The sequence below is a fragment of the Podarcis tiliguerta genome (assembly GCF_965153285.1).
Source record: "Podarcis tiliguerta genome assembly, chromosome: 1".
Lineage (NCBI taxonomy): Eukaryota > Metazoa > Chordata > Lepidosauria > Squamata > Lacertidae > Podarcis > Podarcis tiliguerta.
Window position 1 is genome coordinate 39537840 of NC_139534.1, and position 14632 is coordinate 39552471.

The window sequence follows — 14632 nt, forward strand, 5'->3', positions numbered from 1 at the left end:
TGTTCAACGCCCCTGATTTTAAGGAACACCTTATTTATGGGTGTCACATATTTAGTTGACAATAGTCAGATAGCACTTAAGGACATTCAAGTAAATCTGAGAAGGATGTGGTTGTGCCGTTAGGTTCCTTCCTTCATCTTCCATGTGTTCAAGGTTCAGCCAAACACAATAGGCACCTTGTTGTAGACATTGTGGACACTGAGGGAGTAGGGTCAGTGGCATGTGAAAATGAAGGGGAAGTGCTAGCAGCGTGGTCCTACTTCCCTTTATCCACATGTACCTGGTCCAACTGAATAGCTCATGATCAGGACTAGTATGCTTCTGCAGCCTAGGTTTTTTCTAATAGCAGCTTGACTGGGTGGTTCATAAATATACCCAGTATTTGAAACTCTTTCATTTGCTGGTGGTGCAGTTGGCAGAAATCAGAGGTTGGTTTTATGAGGGGTTTTGTGTTTTGTTTAATGATATTACTTCTTGTTTCCAAACACATGAGAATAGATCCACATTTAATGTCAAAGCAAGACCTATTAATTTAAACAGAACAGCGGGTTTCCCTGAGGAAAGCAGTGGGACAACAACAATTTAAAAATCTTTTTGGACCCGTAACCTGGAATCACGGGACAAACAAAAATGTGGATGGGCCCGTAATCACATTAGAACTAAAATGTAGATTGTACCAACCCTTAAATACTCACATTAGAACTAAAATGTAGATTTAAATCACATTAGAACTAAAATGTAGATTGTACCAACCCTTAAATACTCACAACTCAATGCAAAATTGTCCAGGTGGCCAGATTTATAATTATCATCAAACTGATATGGAAATTTAGAGACGAAAAGCAGTTACAAAATTTGGCAATACTCCAGGAAAATGTCACCCTTTAATGCTCCTTTCTAGTGTCATTAAAAGAAAAAAAACTCCCAACACCTGTAGAAGGTGCTTAAAATGTCATTACCTACTGTAATTAAATGGAGAATTCAATTATCATGGATAACAAATCACGCTGGCCTGCAATTTGTGTACACTGACCATGGTAGCTTTTTTTTTAAAAAAAAAAAATCATAACCAACAAGCACAACTTAGGAAGTTATATAGAGCTTCTGTAATACTCTGGGGAGCAATCGCAAAATAAAAGGTAATGAGAAGTAATAAGGACAAATTAGTTTCACTATGGTAATGACAGTTTAAGAGCTTTCTGGGTGTGAATTTCAATTCCACGGTGGAATGTCCAGGAAAGAAGAGGCATCACAGGCAAAAAAAAAAAGTCAAAAAAAGTCAGAGTTATTAAATGTTTCATTTGCATCCTTTTCTTACTTTGATACATTACTTTACCTTGGGCTACTTAGTTCTCAAATCTATATTAGTGAAATCTTCCCCTACTTGGAATGCAAATATATCCATAAATTTACTATTTCTATGCTTGGAAAATATATATCCAACTGAATGTACATATTTTGGAGCCAAACCATATCCCCTATAGCAGTAGTTATATGAGTTGTGCTTAAAAAAAGATTTAAAAAGAATATTAACCATTTTCCAAGTTATCCTTCTAACAAAGAAGGCAATTTCTACCATACGTGGTGGACTTGCGAAGAAATGAAGAGCTTCTGGGAACTTGTTTATAATGAATTTAAAAAATATTTAAATACACCTTTCCTAAAAAACCGGAAGCCTTCCTTCGAGGAATAATTGGGGACGAAATTAAAAAAGAAGATCAGACACTATTCCAATACGTAACTGTAGCAGCTAGAATATTAATAGCACAGAACTGGAAAAACCCAAACATCCCAACTATTAGAGATTGGCAAACAAAATTATTTGAATATGGTGAACTAGCAAAAATGACGCAAAAAATCAGAAACCAAAAAGACACAAAGTTTATTAGTGATTGGAATAAATTCATAGTATACATTGAAAGAAATTACAGAAACTTAAGGACCACGGCAGGTTTGACATAAATCTTACGATGCGCAAACAATTAACAATTGAAGCTGCAGAAAAAAGAAATAAATTTTATTAAGAAGCCCCAAATTGGGAGGGAGGGAGGTCAGTAAGTGCATAGAGCAGGGATTTAAAGAAAGAGACAAAGAATTGTAATGAAATTTATTTTGTTTTTGTGTTGGGTACAGATGTTTTTTGACATTGTTGCTTTGTTTTTTGGTTATTTAAATGAAAATTAATAAAAAAGATTTTTTTTTTTAAAAAAAGAGAACAGAAATCGTGCTCCGGTGGCACAGCAGCAGCAGGAAGCCCCATTAGCTAAAGTGGTGCTTCGGGTTAAGAACAGTTTCAGGTTAAGAATGGACCTCGGGAACGAATTAAGTACTTAACCCGAGGTACCAGTGTATACCATACCAGTACCGCATATAGCATTAAAAGCAGGAGTTTGTAGTCCCCATTGTTTGGTCTGTGATTATAGACATCTGCCTCTGTTCCTAGAGCTGGTGAAACGTGAACATTTTGAAAAACAAAGAAAAACATCAATAGTGCCCTAGTTTCTATTGTTTTAGCTTCCATTACTTTCCATCCAAAGCACAAATCTGGCTGGATTGTAGCAGGTCTATTAGCTTGATAGATACAAAAGTCAATAGAAACTAAATTTAGAAAGGATATCAAATCTTTATCATAAGGGACCTGGGTGGCTGCATGGCTGTTGATCTATATTGTACCACCACAAATCAAATAAGGGAGATTAGTCCTTTTGGTGATTAGTTTATTTGCTTTAATGCAAAGCAGTGAAAACAATTCTGTGAAACAAGCAGTTGGGAAAAAAGTCTTATTTTTAAGGCATCTAGGATTAACTAACACATGGCTTCACAAAGGAACGTGCTCTGATTTTAAGTGGCAAAACCATTCTCTAAAAAATACTATGTGCGGGCATGAAAAAGAAATTCAAACCTAGTGGGCTGAAAACACTGTAAAGGGAACATCCTCCTCTCCACCCCCTGCAATTCAAAATCGTCCTTTTAAAACATAAATACATTACCTGCCCAAACAATTTCAAAACAACAACCATTCATAATAAATATTTGTTTGTAGATAATGAGATCATTTGTGTTTTAAATTATTCACAGTGAGCCATTTGTCCTGCATCAGTGTGCACACACAGTCCCTGCATGTAAATAATAATTCACTTAAGTAGCTTAAAGTGACAGGAACTAAACATGGGTTCTTTAGTGCAGGGAGTTTTTCCTGTTGGTTCATACACTGGCAATTATCCATGAGCATGTTTTTCTTAAAGCACCACACTGTCTTCTAGTCAGGCTTAGTAAATCAACTGTCATCTGTCTACTCAGCCTCCAGATTTTCCTAACGCCTCTCTTGCCTTAGACTGTTGCAGGTATTTTCTTGGAGCTCAGCTAGGGAGCCGTATACAACCCTGTTTAATAAACATATTGCTTTACCAACAACTATGAATAATCAAGGTTCAATATGCAACAGAGATAACCTGTTTTGCAAAGCATTAATTTCAGAATTCTCATGTCCCCACCATTTACTACAGAGGCAGGGAACATCTGGCCTGCAGGCATCTTTGACTGCCTGGGCATCCAATTTGTTTCCCTAAAACTACATCCACCTGCCTATCAGCTGATGTCACTGGTGATGTCAGCCAATGGGCATGGGGACAGCCTTTAATCCTGCTTAGGCTGTATCACCCTGTTCCCAAAAGAAATCTCCCTGCCTTTCCTTTTAAACTCAATGTCACTGCGATCTTCAAGGGGCGGGAGACTCCCAAGCACTTTAGAAAGCATCCCCTGAAGACAGGAAGTCTGAAAATGGCTACTGTAAAAATAGAAGCAGGAAGTAGTAGCAGTGGGAAGGAAGCAAAGTGCTCCTTCGACGTTTCATATAGCAAAGCCATTTAAGAGGACACAAGAAGGAAAATGAAACCAGGAAGAGAGCTGAAGTTTTGAAGCTCAAGACTTCAGCAGTTAATCTGTTGAATGGTTGTTAACAGTGTGTTACAGACGGGGCAGATGCAATCTGAACTGCAAGTGTACGAATAAGGCAGCTCAGCCAGAATTTCGGGTCAAGGGTTTTGATGCACTACCTGTAACAGGGCAGCTTTATGGGCAGCAAAGAACATAAATAGAGTACAAAGTGCCGGTTTGAAGCACTCCATGGGATGAATTTACCAAACATAAAGTTGTTTTTCAACTGTAAATGGCTTGCCAAGACAGCTTATCATAATGATGAATTTGCAGGTGTAGCCTCTGATTTGTGCACCATGGGAAGTTCTTTTGACATCAAGAGATAAAGAACGGCATGATGCCAACTTTGCTAGCACCACCGTGGCATTAAAGGCATTAAAGAGCATAGTGAATGAGTTGATCCAAGAGTAGCAGGGGATGCACTTTGAAAAGGCCAGGTAGAAATGCATACATAGGAACCAAGATGCAGAAGATTAATTTTCAGTCGTCAGCTGTAGAATTAGAGGAAGAAAGTCAAGTACACACCTTGAAACAAGTAAGTCTGCTTATAGATTATGCCAAAGTCATCTTTCTGGGTCATTGTGAAAGGAGGAAAAGGTAAAGGTAAAGGTACCCCTGACCATTAGGTCTAGTTGTGACCGACTCTCGGGTTGCGGTGCTCATCTCGCTTTATTGGCCGAGGGAGCCGGCGTACAACTTCCGAGTCATGTGGCCAACATGAACCAGAGCAGCGCACAGAAATGCCATTTACCTTCCCGCTGGAGCAGTGGGATTAGAATGATTGTGGGATTAGAATGCAGAGTCCAGGAGTACAAAAGGCTTCTTGGAAAGAAAAGGAAATAAATCTTGTGACAGCTGCTGGAAGTGGGGACACTAGAGGAGAAACCACCCACTGTCATTAGTCTGGACCAGAGTAACCTGCTGCTTCATCAGGGCAGTATATTCTATTTTTTCCTTCCATCACAGTCTCCTCTTGCTTTTTCTAGTAGAGAATCTTGGCTGGGTTGTTTGTTTGTTTTTTGTTTGTCTTTTGCCAGGGCTGGCATCTGCTGAATTGACCCCAAACCACTTCTGAAATATATACTGTGATCATGCTGTCATATATTGCATTGTTAGAATAAGGACTGCTGAGATATAAACTGCTTTGAGCTCTTAGGAAGTAAAGCACCACGTGAATACCAAAGGCTCAATCAAATCCACACAGCTGGTATTGGAGGAATGATCCTTGTAGGACATAACAGAGTTCTGTTCCTTGTCCCCTTCCACCTTGCTGGGCATGCCCCTTCAATTTGAATTCCTTGACAGAGCAGAGAGGGGTTGACTGGCCAAGGATAATGGAGGCCTTCCATCCCTTTAAACAGCCAGTCGCAGTGGGTGAGTACATGCATTCCACAGTGGGAGGGGAATGGAAGCAGGACTCTGTTATGTAAACAGCAGGAATGGGAAACCCATAGCCCTCCAAATGCAGTCAGACACCATCAGACCCATCATGGTCAATGATCAGGGATTATGGGAGTTGTAATACAGAAGCATCTAGTAAACCCTAGATTCCCCACCCCCTGCTTCATAGACTTTCTCTCCATTTTAAATATTCCTCATAGTATTCCTGAGCTGCCGTCTCCGCTGCTAAGGGGACTGTGCATAATAAGCAGCAAGCAAGGCATTCCCTTTTGCACACTCTTTTTCTTTTCTTTTTTTACACACACTTTAATTGCTATTTGTCCTTTTAATGTGATTATACACATTAATGTGTCAACAAAATTCTGCACCGTTTCATTAAAGATGACATGAAAGTTGAGGAACCTCAAATTTATCTATCCACATTTAGGGGGGGGGGGGAATGCCATCAACACACTTAAGGTCAAGCACTGTTCCTGGGACATCTGGGTAGTATGACCTGAAACAACAGAGTTCAGTACTCCCTGCCCACCCTGTAATGTAGCAATTAGAACATTAACTTAAATACTATGTCATATTTGCTTACAGTACATTACACTACAAGTCCAGCAATAGCTGATTTTCCTTTCCTGTTGGTGCAGTCTTTAAAAGACACCTATAGGGTGGTTAGAAGCAGCATGGAATGGAAGGTTCACATCTCCTTAAAAATTGTGTGGGTGAGAGAAAGTTGGTAGGCACAGAGTATGCATGGGAAGGAAGCTAGATGAGTGATATTCCTTCTTATGCACAGCCAGAGCTCTCTCCTCCCTTGCCATCCTAAGCATCTATAGTTCATTTCTCTTATTACTCAGGTACGTAGTTGTAATTATGCAGATACCTCTGGTCCATGAGCATAATAAGATTCAGATGAGCATCTGGGACATGGGTGGGGAACCTTCTTCAGCTCAAGGGCTGCATTCTCTCACAGTCAACCTTCCAGGGTCCACATGCAAGTGGTGGGTGGAATAGATACAAAGATGGGTGGAGCAATGGGTGTGATTCATACCTTTTTCTTTCTTTCTTTTACACAGTAGAGTACATTCTACCCATACAAAAGTCAGTGGTTTACACACACACACACACACACCTCCATCTGGGAAAGTGAGAGGTATTATGACGGAGCAAGGACACATTTCAAACACTCTAGAAGGGTGCAAAGCCTGTTGATCTGCAGAGAGTTCTAAGGGCCCAGAGAGCTAGCTGCATTTGGCACCTGGGCCTGAACTTCCCCACCCATGGAATAGAGGAAACAGGTTGTAGGTGGAGTCCAAATGTCAGAACAGTTTTTAAAAACACCGGGTGTGTTCCAAACAGGCACGGGATGGGTTCTTCTGTACAGCTCTGCTTTCCACTACACTAACAACATAATGTACATAACTGTACATTATGACCATTTCAATACATGTTGAAAACCTGCCCTGGAATGAAAAGTAGGGACCTGGTGCATTTCCAGTGTACTTCACATATGGCAATGCCTGTGCTTGAAAACAATCATATTCCCTAGAACAATGGGAGAAGGTCATTACAGAGGGCAACATCCCTGAGACTGTGAAGGCTGCAAAGCACAGGTTTCAGAAGGATCCAACTGGCATGAGGGTTCATTATACAAGCAGACATCACTCTTACACTGTTGACCCCAACCGGTCTCAACAGGCTACCAGAGCAATTGCAAGAACTCTTAAACAGACCCTACTGTCACAGTACGTAGAAAATGTTTTATTGAAGCTCCAGTTCTGCAGTGCACTCACAGGCTAAAGATGCTCCCCTAATTTGTTAGGAAAGGCTTTATAGACTCCAAAATGTAGCAGGGTCACATCCCACTAGAACATGCTTTTCTGCTTTCTGAAGAAACCATTGGAGCAGAGAGAGTGAAGGCTGCATTTTAGCATTCAGCTGATACCAAGGTGTCTGCATTCATCACTTTTGACCAGAGTGCAGAAATCCACCAGGTTCCAATTTAAGTTGGAAACACCTGTTGGTACGTACTCAGTCTGTACTTATTACTGCAGGATGCCTTCCATGCGCACCACAGTACTGGTAGAATAGATTTGTTGCTCCGGCCTTGATAGCTGAAATATTTTGCGTATTTGTATGGCCTACTATGTCAGATATGACATAGGCACTAGAAATATAGAATAAACAATACAAATATAAAAGCACATGGAACCCAGTACAAGTACACAGGGGCGTAGCGTGGGGGACCTGGGGGGTTGCCCCTCTCCTTGGCTGGGCAGCACTATGTGAGGATGTTGCCAAGGCAGCATTCTTGTGGGCCCAGCGGGCTCCCTCTGTGCCCAGCCACCCTCAGGGCACACCCTGCACGCCCAACCCAGGTGGCAGGGGCATATGCTCTGCTGCTGAAAACACAGTAACATAAAAACAGTGTCAGCACTGGGATAAAACAGAACAAAAAGAGGGGTCTCTGATGTAAGAAATTAAAGCAAAATATGAACCTGATACTTTGCAGGAAGGCCCCAGCAAACCTTTAAACAGCAACTCAGACTATGATGCTGCTGCAATGCAGTCTTTATAAATTAAAAGGCCTGAAAGAATAAAAAGGTTTTTGTCTGGCACCTAAAGGCATTCATCAAGATGCTAAGATAATCTTTTCCAGGGAGGACATTATTTAAGGGTCTCTGAAATGACCCTTTCCCTGATCACCATCTTTCCCATTCCATTAGGTGCAGGTACATGTGACAGAAAGCAACTTTCAGGAAAAATAGTCACAACTTATTTAGGGCTTTAAAGGTATGGCCAACCTTTTGAGTTTGGCCTGGTAATGAATTGGAAGCCAACATAGCACTGGCCCTTATTAATAATTTAGTTGTTATATTTTGGACCAGCAGCTGAAGTTTCTGGACAGGGTTCAAAGATAGCTTCATTCATAGGCAGTTGAAATAATTAAAGGAGGAAGTCACCGGAACATGGATAACTATCAGAAGACTATTTCTGTCAAGATATGGGTGTATTTGATTGACCATCCTGAGCTGCTTAAAAGTCACTTAGACCTCAATTTCAACTGACAATGCTAAATCTAGGACCACTTCTTGTCAAACAAACCCCTCCTGCCAAGAGTGTTTTTGTATTGTCTGGACTACATCTTAGCTTATTGACCTTCATCCAGTCCACTGGTTTAGAATGCCCACTGTTTTTCCTTGATCAGATGAAAAGGAGGTGTGGAGTTGGGTGTCGTCTGCATACCAATCAAACCCCAGCCCACATCCCTAGTTGACTTCCTCCAGCAGCTTTGTGTAGATGTTGGCTAGCATGGAAGATGAAATAGAGCCTTGACGAATCATATACAGTATCATAAACACCAAGGGGTATCCATGGTTTCCCTGTATGCTTCTGAAGACAATCCATTTAAACAGAGTGTATACGGGAAGCAGGGTGGTATATAGCTGCCAAGTGGAGTGTTAACCATGAGATTTTAATGTTGATTTTAAAAACTGTGCCTTTTTAAGCACCAGCTTCTGGAATTGACTACCCAGGTGAGAGCAGAACCAATGTACAGTGTTACCTCGGGTTAAGTACTTAATTCATTCCAGAGGTCCGTTCTTAACCTGAAACTGTTCTTAACCTGAAGCACCACTTTAGCTAATGGGGCCTCCTGCTGCTGCCGTGCCACTGGTGCACGATTTCTGTTCTCATCCTGAAGCAAAGTTCTTAACCCGAGGTACTATTTCTGGGTTAGCGGAGTCTGTAACCTGAAGCGTATGTAACCCGAGGTACCACTGTAATGCAATACCTCCAAAGCCTAACCCAGACAACCTATTTAGGTATTAAAAACTGCTGAAAGGTTCAACAGGACCAGCAGGGTAACAACTACCACCCACTCAAACACATTGTCTAGGAAGGGGATGTTTGCAACCAGCCAATAGTAGTTCATCATGCTTTGCAGAAATAACTCAGTGGGACCTAACAATACAAGCTGTGGCTGACTGTGATTTGTAAATTCCAAAAACTTGGAAATTCTAGAGGGAATAGTAGGCAGTGCTATTAAAACCTCATGAAAAACATAATGAAGCCTTTATTTTTATGCGCTACCCATCATTTATCAAAACTGCTCATCCTGCCTTCCTAATAGTGTTGTGTATTACACGACTACTGAACTAGCTGATGAATGCTGATAAGCAGGAAACTGGCTCTTTGTAAATACAATATTGTTGTTTAATGATGCTGTTAATACTACTGATGGCTCTTAAAAAACAACAGCAGAAAACAAGGGAAACAAAAGAAGTGCTTTGCAGTGGTAGAGCACATTCATGTTGCTTCTTGGATCTATTTAGCCCATGTGGGGAATTCTTACTCTTTCATTAAGATGACTAGCCAGTCAGGTGGGCTTACAAGAGGGAATGAGAGGACATCTAGGAAGCAGCTAGTACTTGCAAAAGGGGTACTATTAAATGCTTAAGGCATCAGTCCTAGACCAACTTACCTGGGAATACGGATGGAAGGATCTGCCAATGTTGGTATTCTGTTTCTCATTTTTCAACTCTTTGTTCTTCACATTTTACAGCAATTTGCATTCTTCAAAAAACCCTCATGGAAATTCATCGGCATTTTTTGGGTGAATTTCTCCTAATTTTCATATGATGTTTTGATTTAGTACTACCTTTGCAAGCAGATTTCCCTAATTTAATTAATGTTTGTATGTTAATTTTCACCAGTATCTTCTTTTTTTATGAAAACTTTTCCCTAATACATGCATTTTTTTCGAAACATTGTTTGGTTGAAAAATTGCATTGCAAAATTCTGACAAGTGTGGTTTACTGAGGATTGCTGTGTTTCAGTTTGAATATTATTTTGGAAAGTGCACATTCAGTTTAAATCTGCTCCAAGCCGAATTTCTTCTCCACCACTAGCTGGCAGTAAGCCCCACTGAACTCCATCAGATTTACTTCTGAGTAGACATTTAGAGATGCTCAAAGACACAATCATTCATCTGTTTGTTTGTTGTTTGTTTGTTTGTTTGTTTGTTTTTACAAGGGAAGGAAGGTATACATACGTGCTTTGAATATATCAATGATTTAGATTGTAGTCCTCAACATACTAATAAATTAGCACATTCAACAAGGAAAATACCACTGTGGGTTTTTTAAAAAAAAAATTATGGTGAAAAAAGGAACACTAGAATTGCTCATAATCACGCCGTCTCTTGAAGTCCTCTTTCCCTGAGCCCATACAAGCCTGTTCTGAAATAATAGGATTGCACATAATGAAATTGCATCCATTCAATCTGCTGGTCTGTCCTTGCATGCAGGGAAAGTCTCTAACTCACAGAGGGTTTTGAGACCCATCAGCTACCCTCACCTGGTTCAGCTGGTCAGTCTAAGCCATTTCCCGGGATGTGGCCTCTGCCACATGCTGACAGCTTCTAGGAGCCACAGGTGAGAGTTGAGTGCAGGGTGGGGACCAAAGGTAGACAAACAACCCCGAAGAAGGACAACAAGTCCCCCATCAGAGGTACAAGCTTTCCTCTAACATTCCATACATCCCGATGAGAAAGAACAAATGAGAAACTCCTGCCTTCACAAATACCACAAAGCAGGTATCACTTATTTTATTTTGCAGTATGAATTTTGTGTGTGTGTGTGCAGTCCTGCAAGACTTTGGTTTGAATTTATTAGTAGCTGCTAGAATGACCTTTGCCAAAACCTGGAAGGCTCAAGCAGCTTCCCATCAAAATTACAACAGTTACAGAAGGTAGAGGAGCAATGCATTTTGTTAGGGTGACAGGTTATGAAAGGGCTCCTACTAAATTCACAACATTAAAGCTGCAATCCTACACACACTTACCTGGAGGCGAGGCCCGGTGCAGTCGGCAAGGGCTTACTTCTAAGTATAGGACTATATTGCATAAAAGCCTCGATATCCAGCTAAATCATATATAATAAATCAACCACCAGTAAGTGATAAAGACTTTAAACAATCACATCCATGTATCGTTTGATTTTGATAACAGTTTGAATGTGTAATATGTTTATAGACAAGGTGTTAAAGTAGAAGGGAAACTCCCTATAGGAATTACTTGAATAATTGTTATAATAGTTCTGCAATAGTCACAATGTTGATTTTAAAAAAGAAAAATTCTTTTTCTTTTTATTTAAAGCATAACCCAAGATCTGTGCTGGTTGCACTCCTGTGAAAATATATAGTAAAGGTAAAGGGACCCCTGATCATTAGGTTCAGTCGTGACCGACTCTGGGGTTGCGGCACCCATCTCGCTTTATTGGCCGAGGGAGCTGGCGTACAGCTTCTGGGTCATGTGGCCAGCATGACTAAGCCGCTTCTGGTGAACCAGAGCGGCATACGGAAATGCCATTTACCTTCACGCTGGAGCGGTACCTATTTATCTACTTGCACTCTGACGTGCTTTCGAACTGCTAGGTTGACAGGAGTGATAATATATACAACAGAATAAAAAAAAAGAACAAAAATAATCACATTTTAATTGTACCTGGTTTCTATATGGTCTTTGTTTCTTTGTTTAAAGCACAACACATATATTCCACTCTTCATTCAATATTTTCAAACCCAGACTGGGGAGCAGTAAATCAAAACAATAAAACATATATAGAAAAATTACAATATATAAAAATTTCAAAATTGTAAAAAGACCCATTACATAAAAAGAAATTAACAGCTGCATCATAAGGCAAACAGAGCTAAACTACCATTAGAATTCCCAGTTTAACCAAATTCTTGGGTAAAGACAAAAGAACATTCAACACTCAACTAAATGGTCTCAATGACAACCCCATTCCATCCCTCACCTATGTGAGCCCACCCCTCTGTCTCATACAAAGAGGGGTCCACTCTGTGCCAACAGACTTTCACTCTGCAGCTTCTGAACAAAGTAAAACCTTTCGCCTCCACTCTCCAACCCACCCAGACTCTTACCTGCATCCACAGAAAGAACCCCCACTCCCTTTGCATAATAGCAACAGAGCAAAAGAGCAGAAAGGTAGCAGTAACCCGCAGCTGGTGTTTCTCTCTTGTTCTTGGTTTTGAAAATACCCATGGGCTTCAAGGTCAGTAAGGAGGAATGTGCAGGTAGAAGTTCTGCCCCCTCTTACCTCTCTCCTTATATGCATTTTATACACATTCTTCCTCTAAAATAACATTTTGTGTGCTTTTTAATGCATTCTCCCCTGAAATATGCATATTTGTTCACATTTTTTCAGTAAAAATGTGCAATCTTATGCACGTTCTTTGAACTGAAACAACATTACAAAATTCAGCTGATAACACTTGCATTCCTATTCGCGTATAACTCCTGGATTGGTGAATTAGGCTGGTCTGCTTTAAAATGCTACCTCTGTCCCTACTGCAGACTGTTGAAACTGCAGAACCAGTATGGCTAATGTAGTCCGCACACGGAATGGAATAGTATTGCTTGGGGGAATTGTCGCATATCCTATGGCTTTTGCTATTATAAGGATGATCTGTAGTAATTCTTGAACCGTCGAAATGACAGTCAATGGATGGCTTATCAAATAGCTTCCGATGAACATCCCCTTGAGCAACATTCAACAGGAATCTTTGATCCTGCTCAGATCCAAGTCCTCAGAGGAACACCTTTTCTTGACATATTTATTCCACACATACACACTTATGGGATCACTTCAAGTGCCACATATATGAGATTACCAAATATTATGTTGGATTAAGGGTATTTTCAGAAATCCCTGATCAGCCTTCAGCGTCAGCTATGTAGGATGAGTGTATGGAGTTTAAAAGCAATAACTGCAGCGTGGAGCAATTTTGTGACAGGGTGACAGATAAGTGCTTGCAGTTGGTGTGTGTACATATACAGTGGTACCTTGGGTTACAAATGCTTTGGGCTACAAATGCTTCAGGTTACAGACTCTGCTAACCCGGAAGTAGTACCTTGGGTTAAGAAGTTTACTTCAGGATGAGAACAGAAATCGCGCAGTGGCGGGGCAGCAGGAGGCTCCATTAGCTAAAGTGGTCTTCAGGTTAAGAACGGACCTCCAGGATGAATTAAGTTATTAATTCACCTGAGGCACCACTGTATGTATATATATAACAAGTAAAGCCCACCCAGCCATTCCTATATAGGCTTCCTCATTCCTTAATGCTCCCCGCCTTTACTCAAAAGTTCCTGTATTTAGAACATCAGCTTGGTGACATATGAATGCTCAGAGTGTGATTCCAAAGGACATGTGCCTGCAGGTAAAGCTAAAGAGAAGTAATAAAAACAATATAAAAAATTATGTGCATGCTCATGTACCATAGTCCCACTGCTACATGTTTGTTTCCCTTATAGAGCATCCAGTGGAGATCACAGATCTAATGAATGGGGGTTTCTGTGACATCCGGACGTCTGACTGTAGCAGAATCCATGTGTTTGGACGCAACTTCAGAGATTCTTCTGATCTTCATTGTGAGGTCACCCGGTTGACTGTAAGCAATACGGAAAGGGGCTCTCTTCATCAGGAATCTTTAAGTATTTTCTAGGTCTATAATTTATTGAGCACAGACAGCAATGTTTGCCATAGTATTCAGTGGCAAAAAACATCGCATTAGGAGATAGTGGCATGTCCATAGTACATTTCTGAAAACAAACCCACATATGCACGCACAAGCTTATCACTGGGTTTTCCCCACAAAAAGCCACAGTTCTATAATGTTATACTGCAGTGTGAAAGGAATATTAGACACCAGGACAGAAGTACTACAAATATCATCACTAAAACGCATGCAATAAACCCCATGTCTGAAGCAGCCTGAGTCTAAGCCGGCATGACTCTAATACTGTGAAGCTGGAGAGATAACATGAATCTCAGCTGGTCCTTTTTCTTGTTTACTGGCCTGCATCTAGTGGTTTGATTCTCTTAGTCTATTTATATGTGTATATTGCCTGTTATTATTGGGACTGGAAGTGATAAGTTTTCTTTCTGGCATGTACACTTTATACAATTGGTGTCACATCACCTCAAGATTGGTCCATAAGTGAATCAAAACCATGCAATCTCTTCCATTTCTCTGCGAGCTTTTATCCCAGTTTTACCCTAGTTCACTGATGCTTGAAATCACAGTATTATTATTTCTCAATTTGGTGCATCTGGAATCTATACGCTTGGTTGTATTTCTAAATGCATTTGAATTTTAAGTATCATAGCTAACTATTCAAGCTTCCGGATACACAGCTGTAGTCTACAGCTGAATGGTGGACTATTAAGATTATTATTCTACTTCTTAATCATGTAATATGATAGCTTTATAAGGCTGC

At 40.5% G+C, this 14632-nt stretch overlaps 1 protein-coding gene and 1 long non-coding RNA gene across 2 annotated transcripts in view; one reads left to right on the forward strand and one right to left on the reverse strand.

Annotated features, from left to right (window-relative positions):
- LOC310665022 overlaps positions 1 to 14632 on the reverse strand; it is a 372424-nt gene that overhangs the window by 165255 nt on the left and 192537 nt on the right. The window lies entirely within an intron of this gene.
- LOC310660400 (von Willebrand factor D and EGF domain-containing protein-like) overlaps positions 1 to 14632 on the forward strand; it is a 204295-nt gene that overhangs the window by 88481 nt on the left and 101182 nt on the right. Inside the window, exon 13 of the mRNA XM_083405101.1 lies at positions 13667 to 13803. Within this exon, the coding sequence (XP_083261227.1) occupies positions 13667 to 13803 (137 nt within the window). The remainder of the gene's footprint in view (positions 1 to 13666; positions 13804 to 14632) is intronic.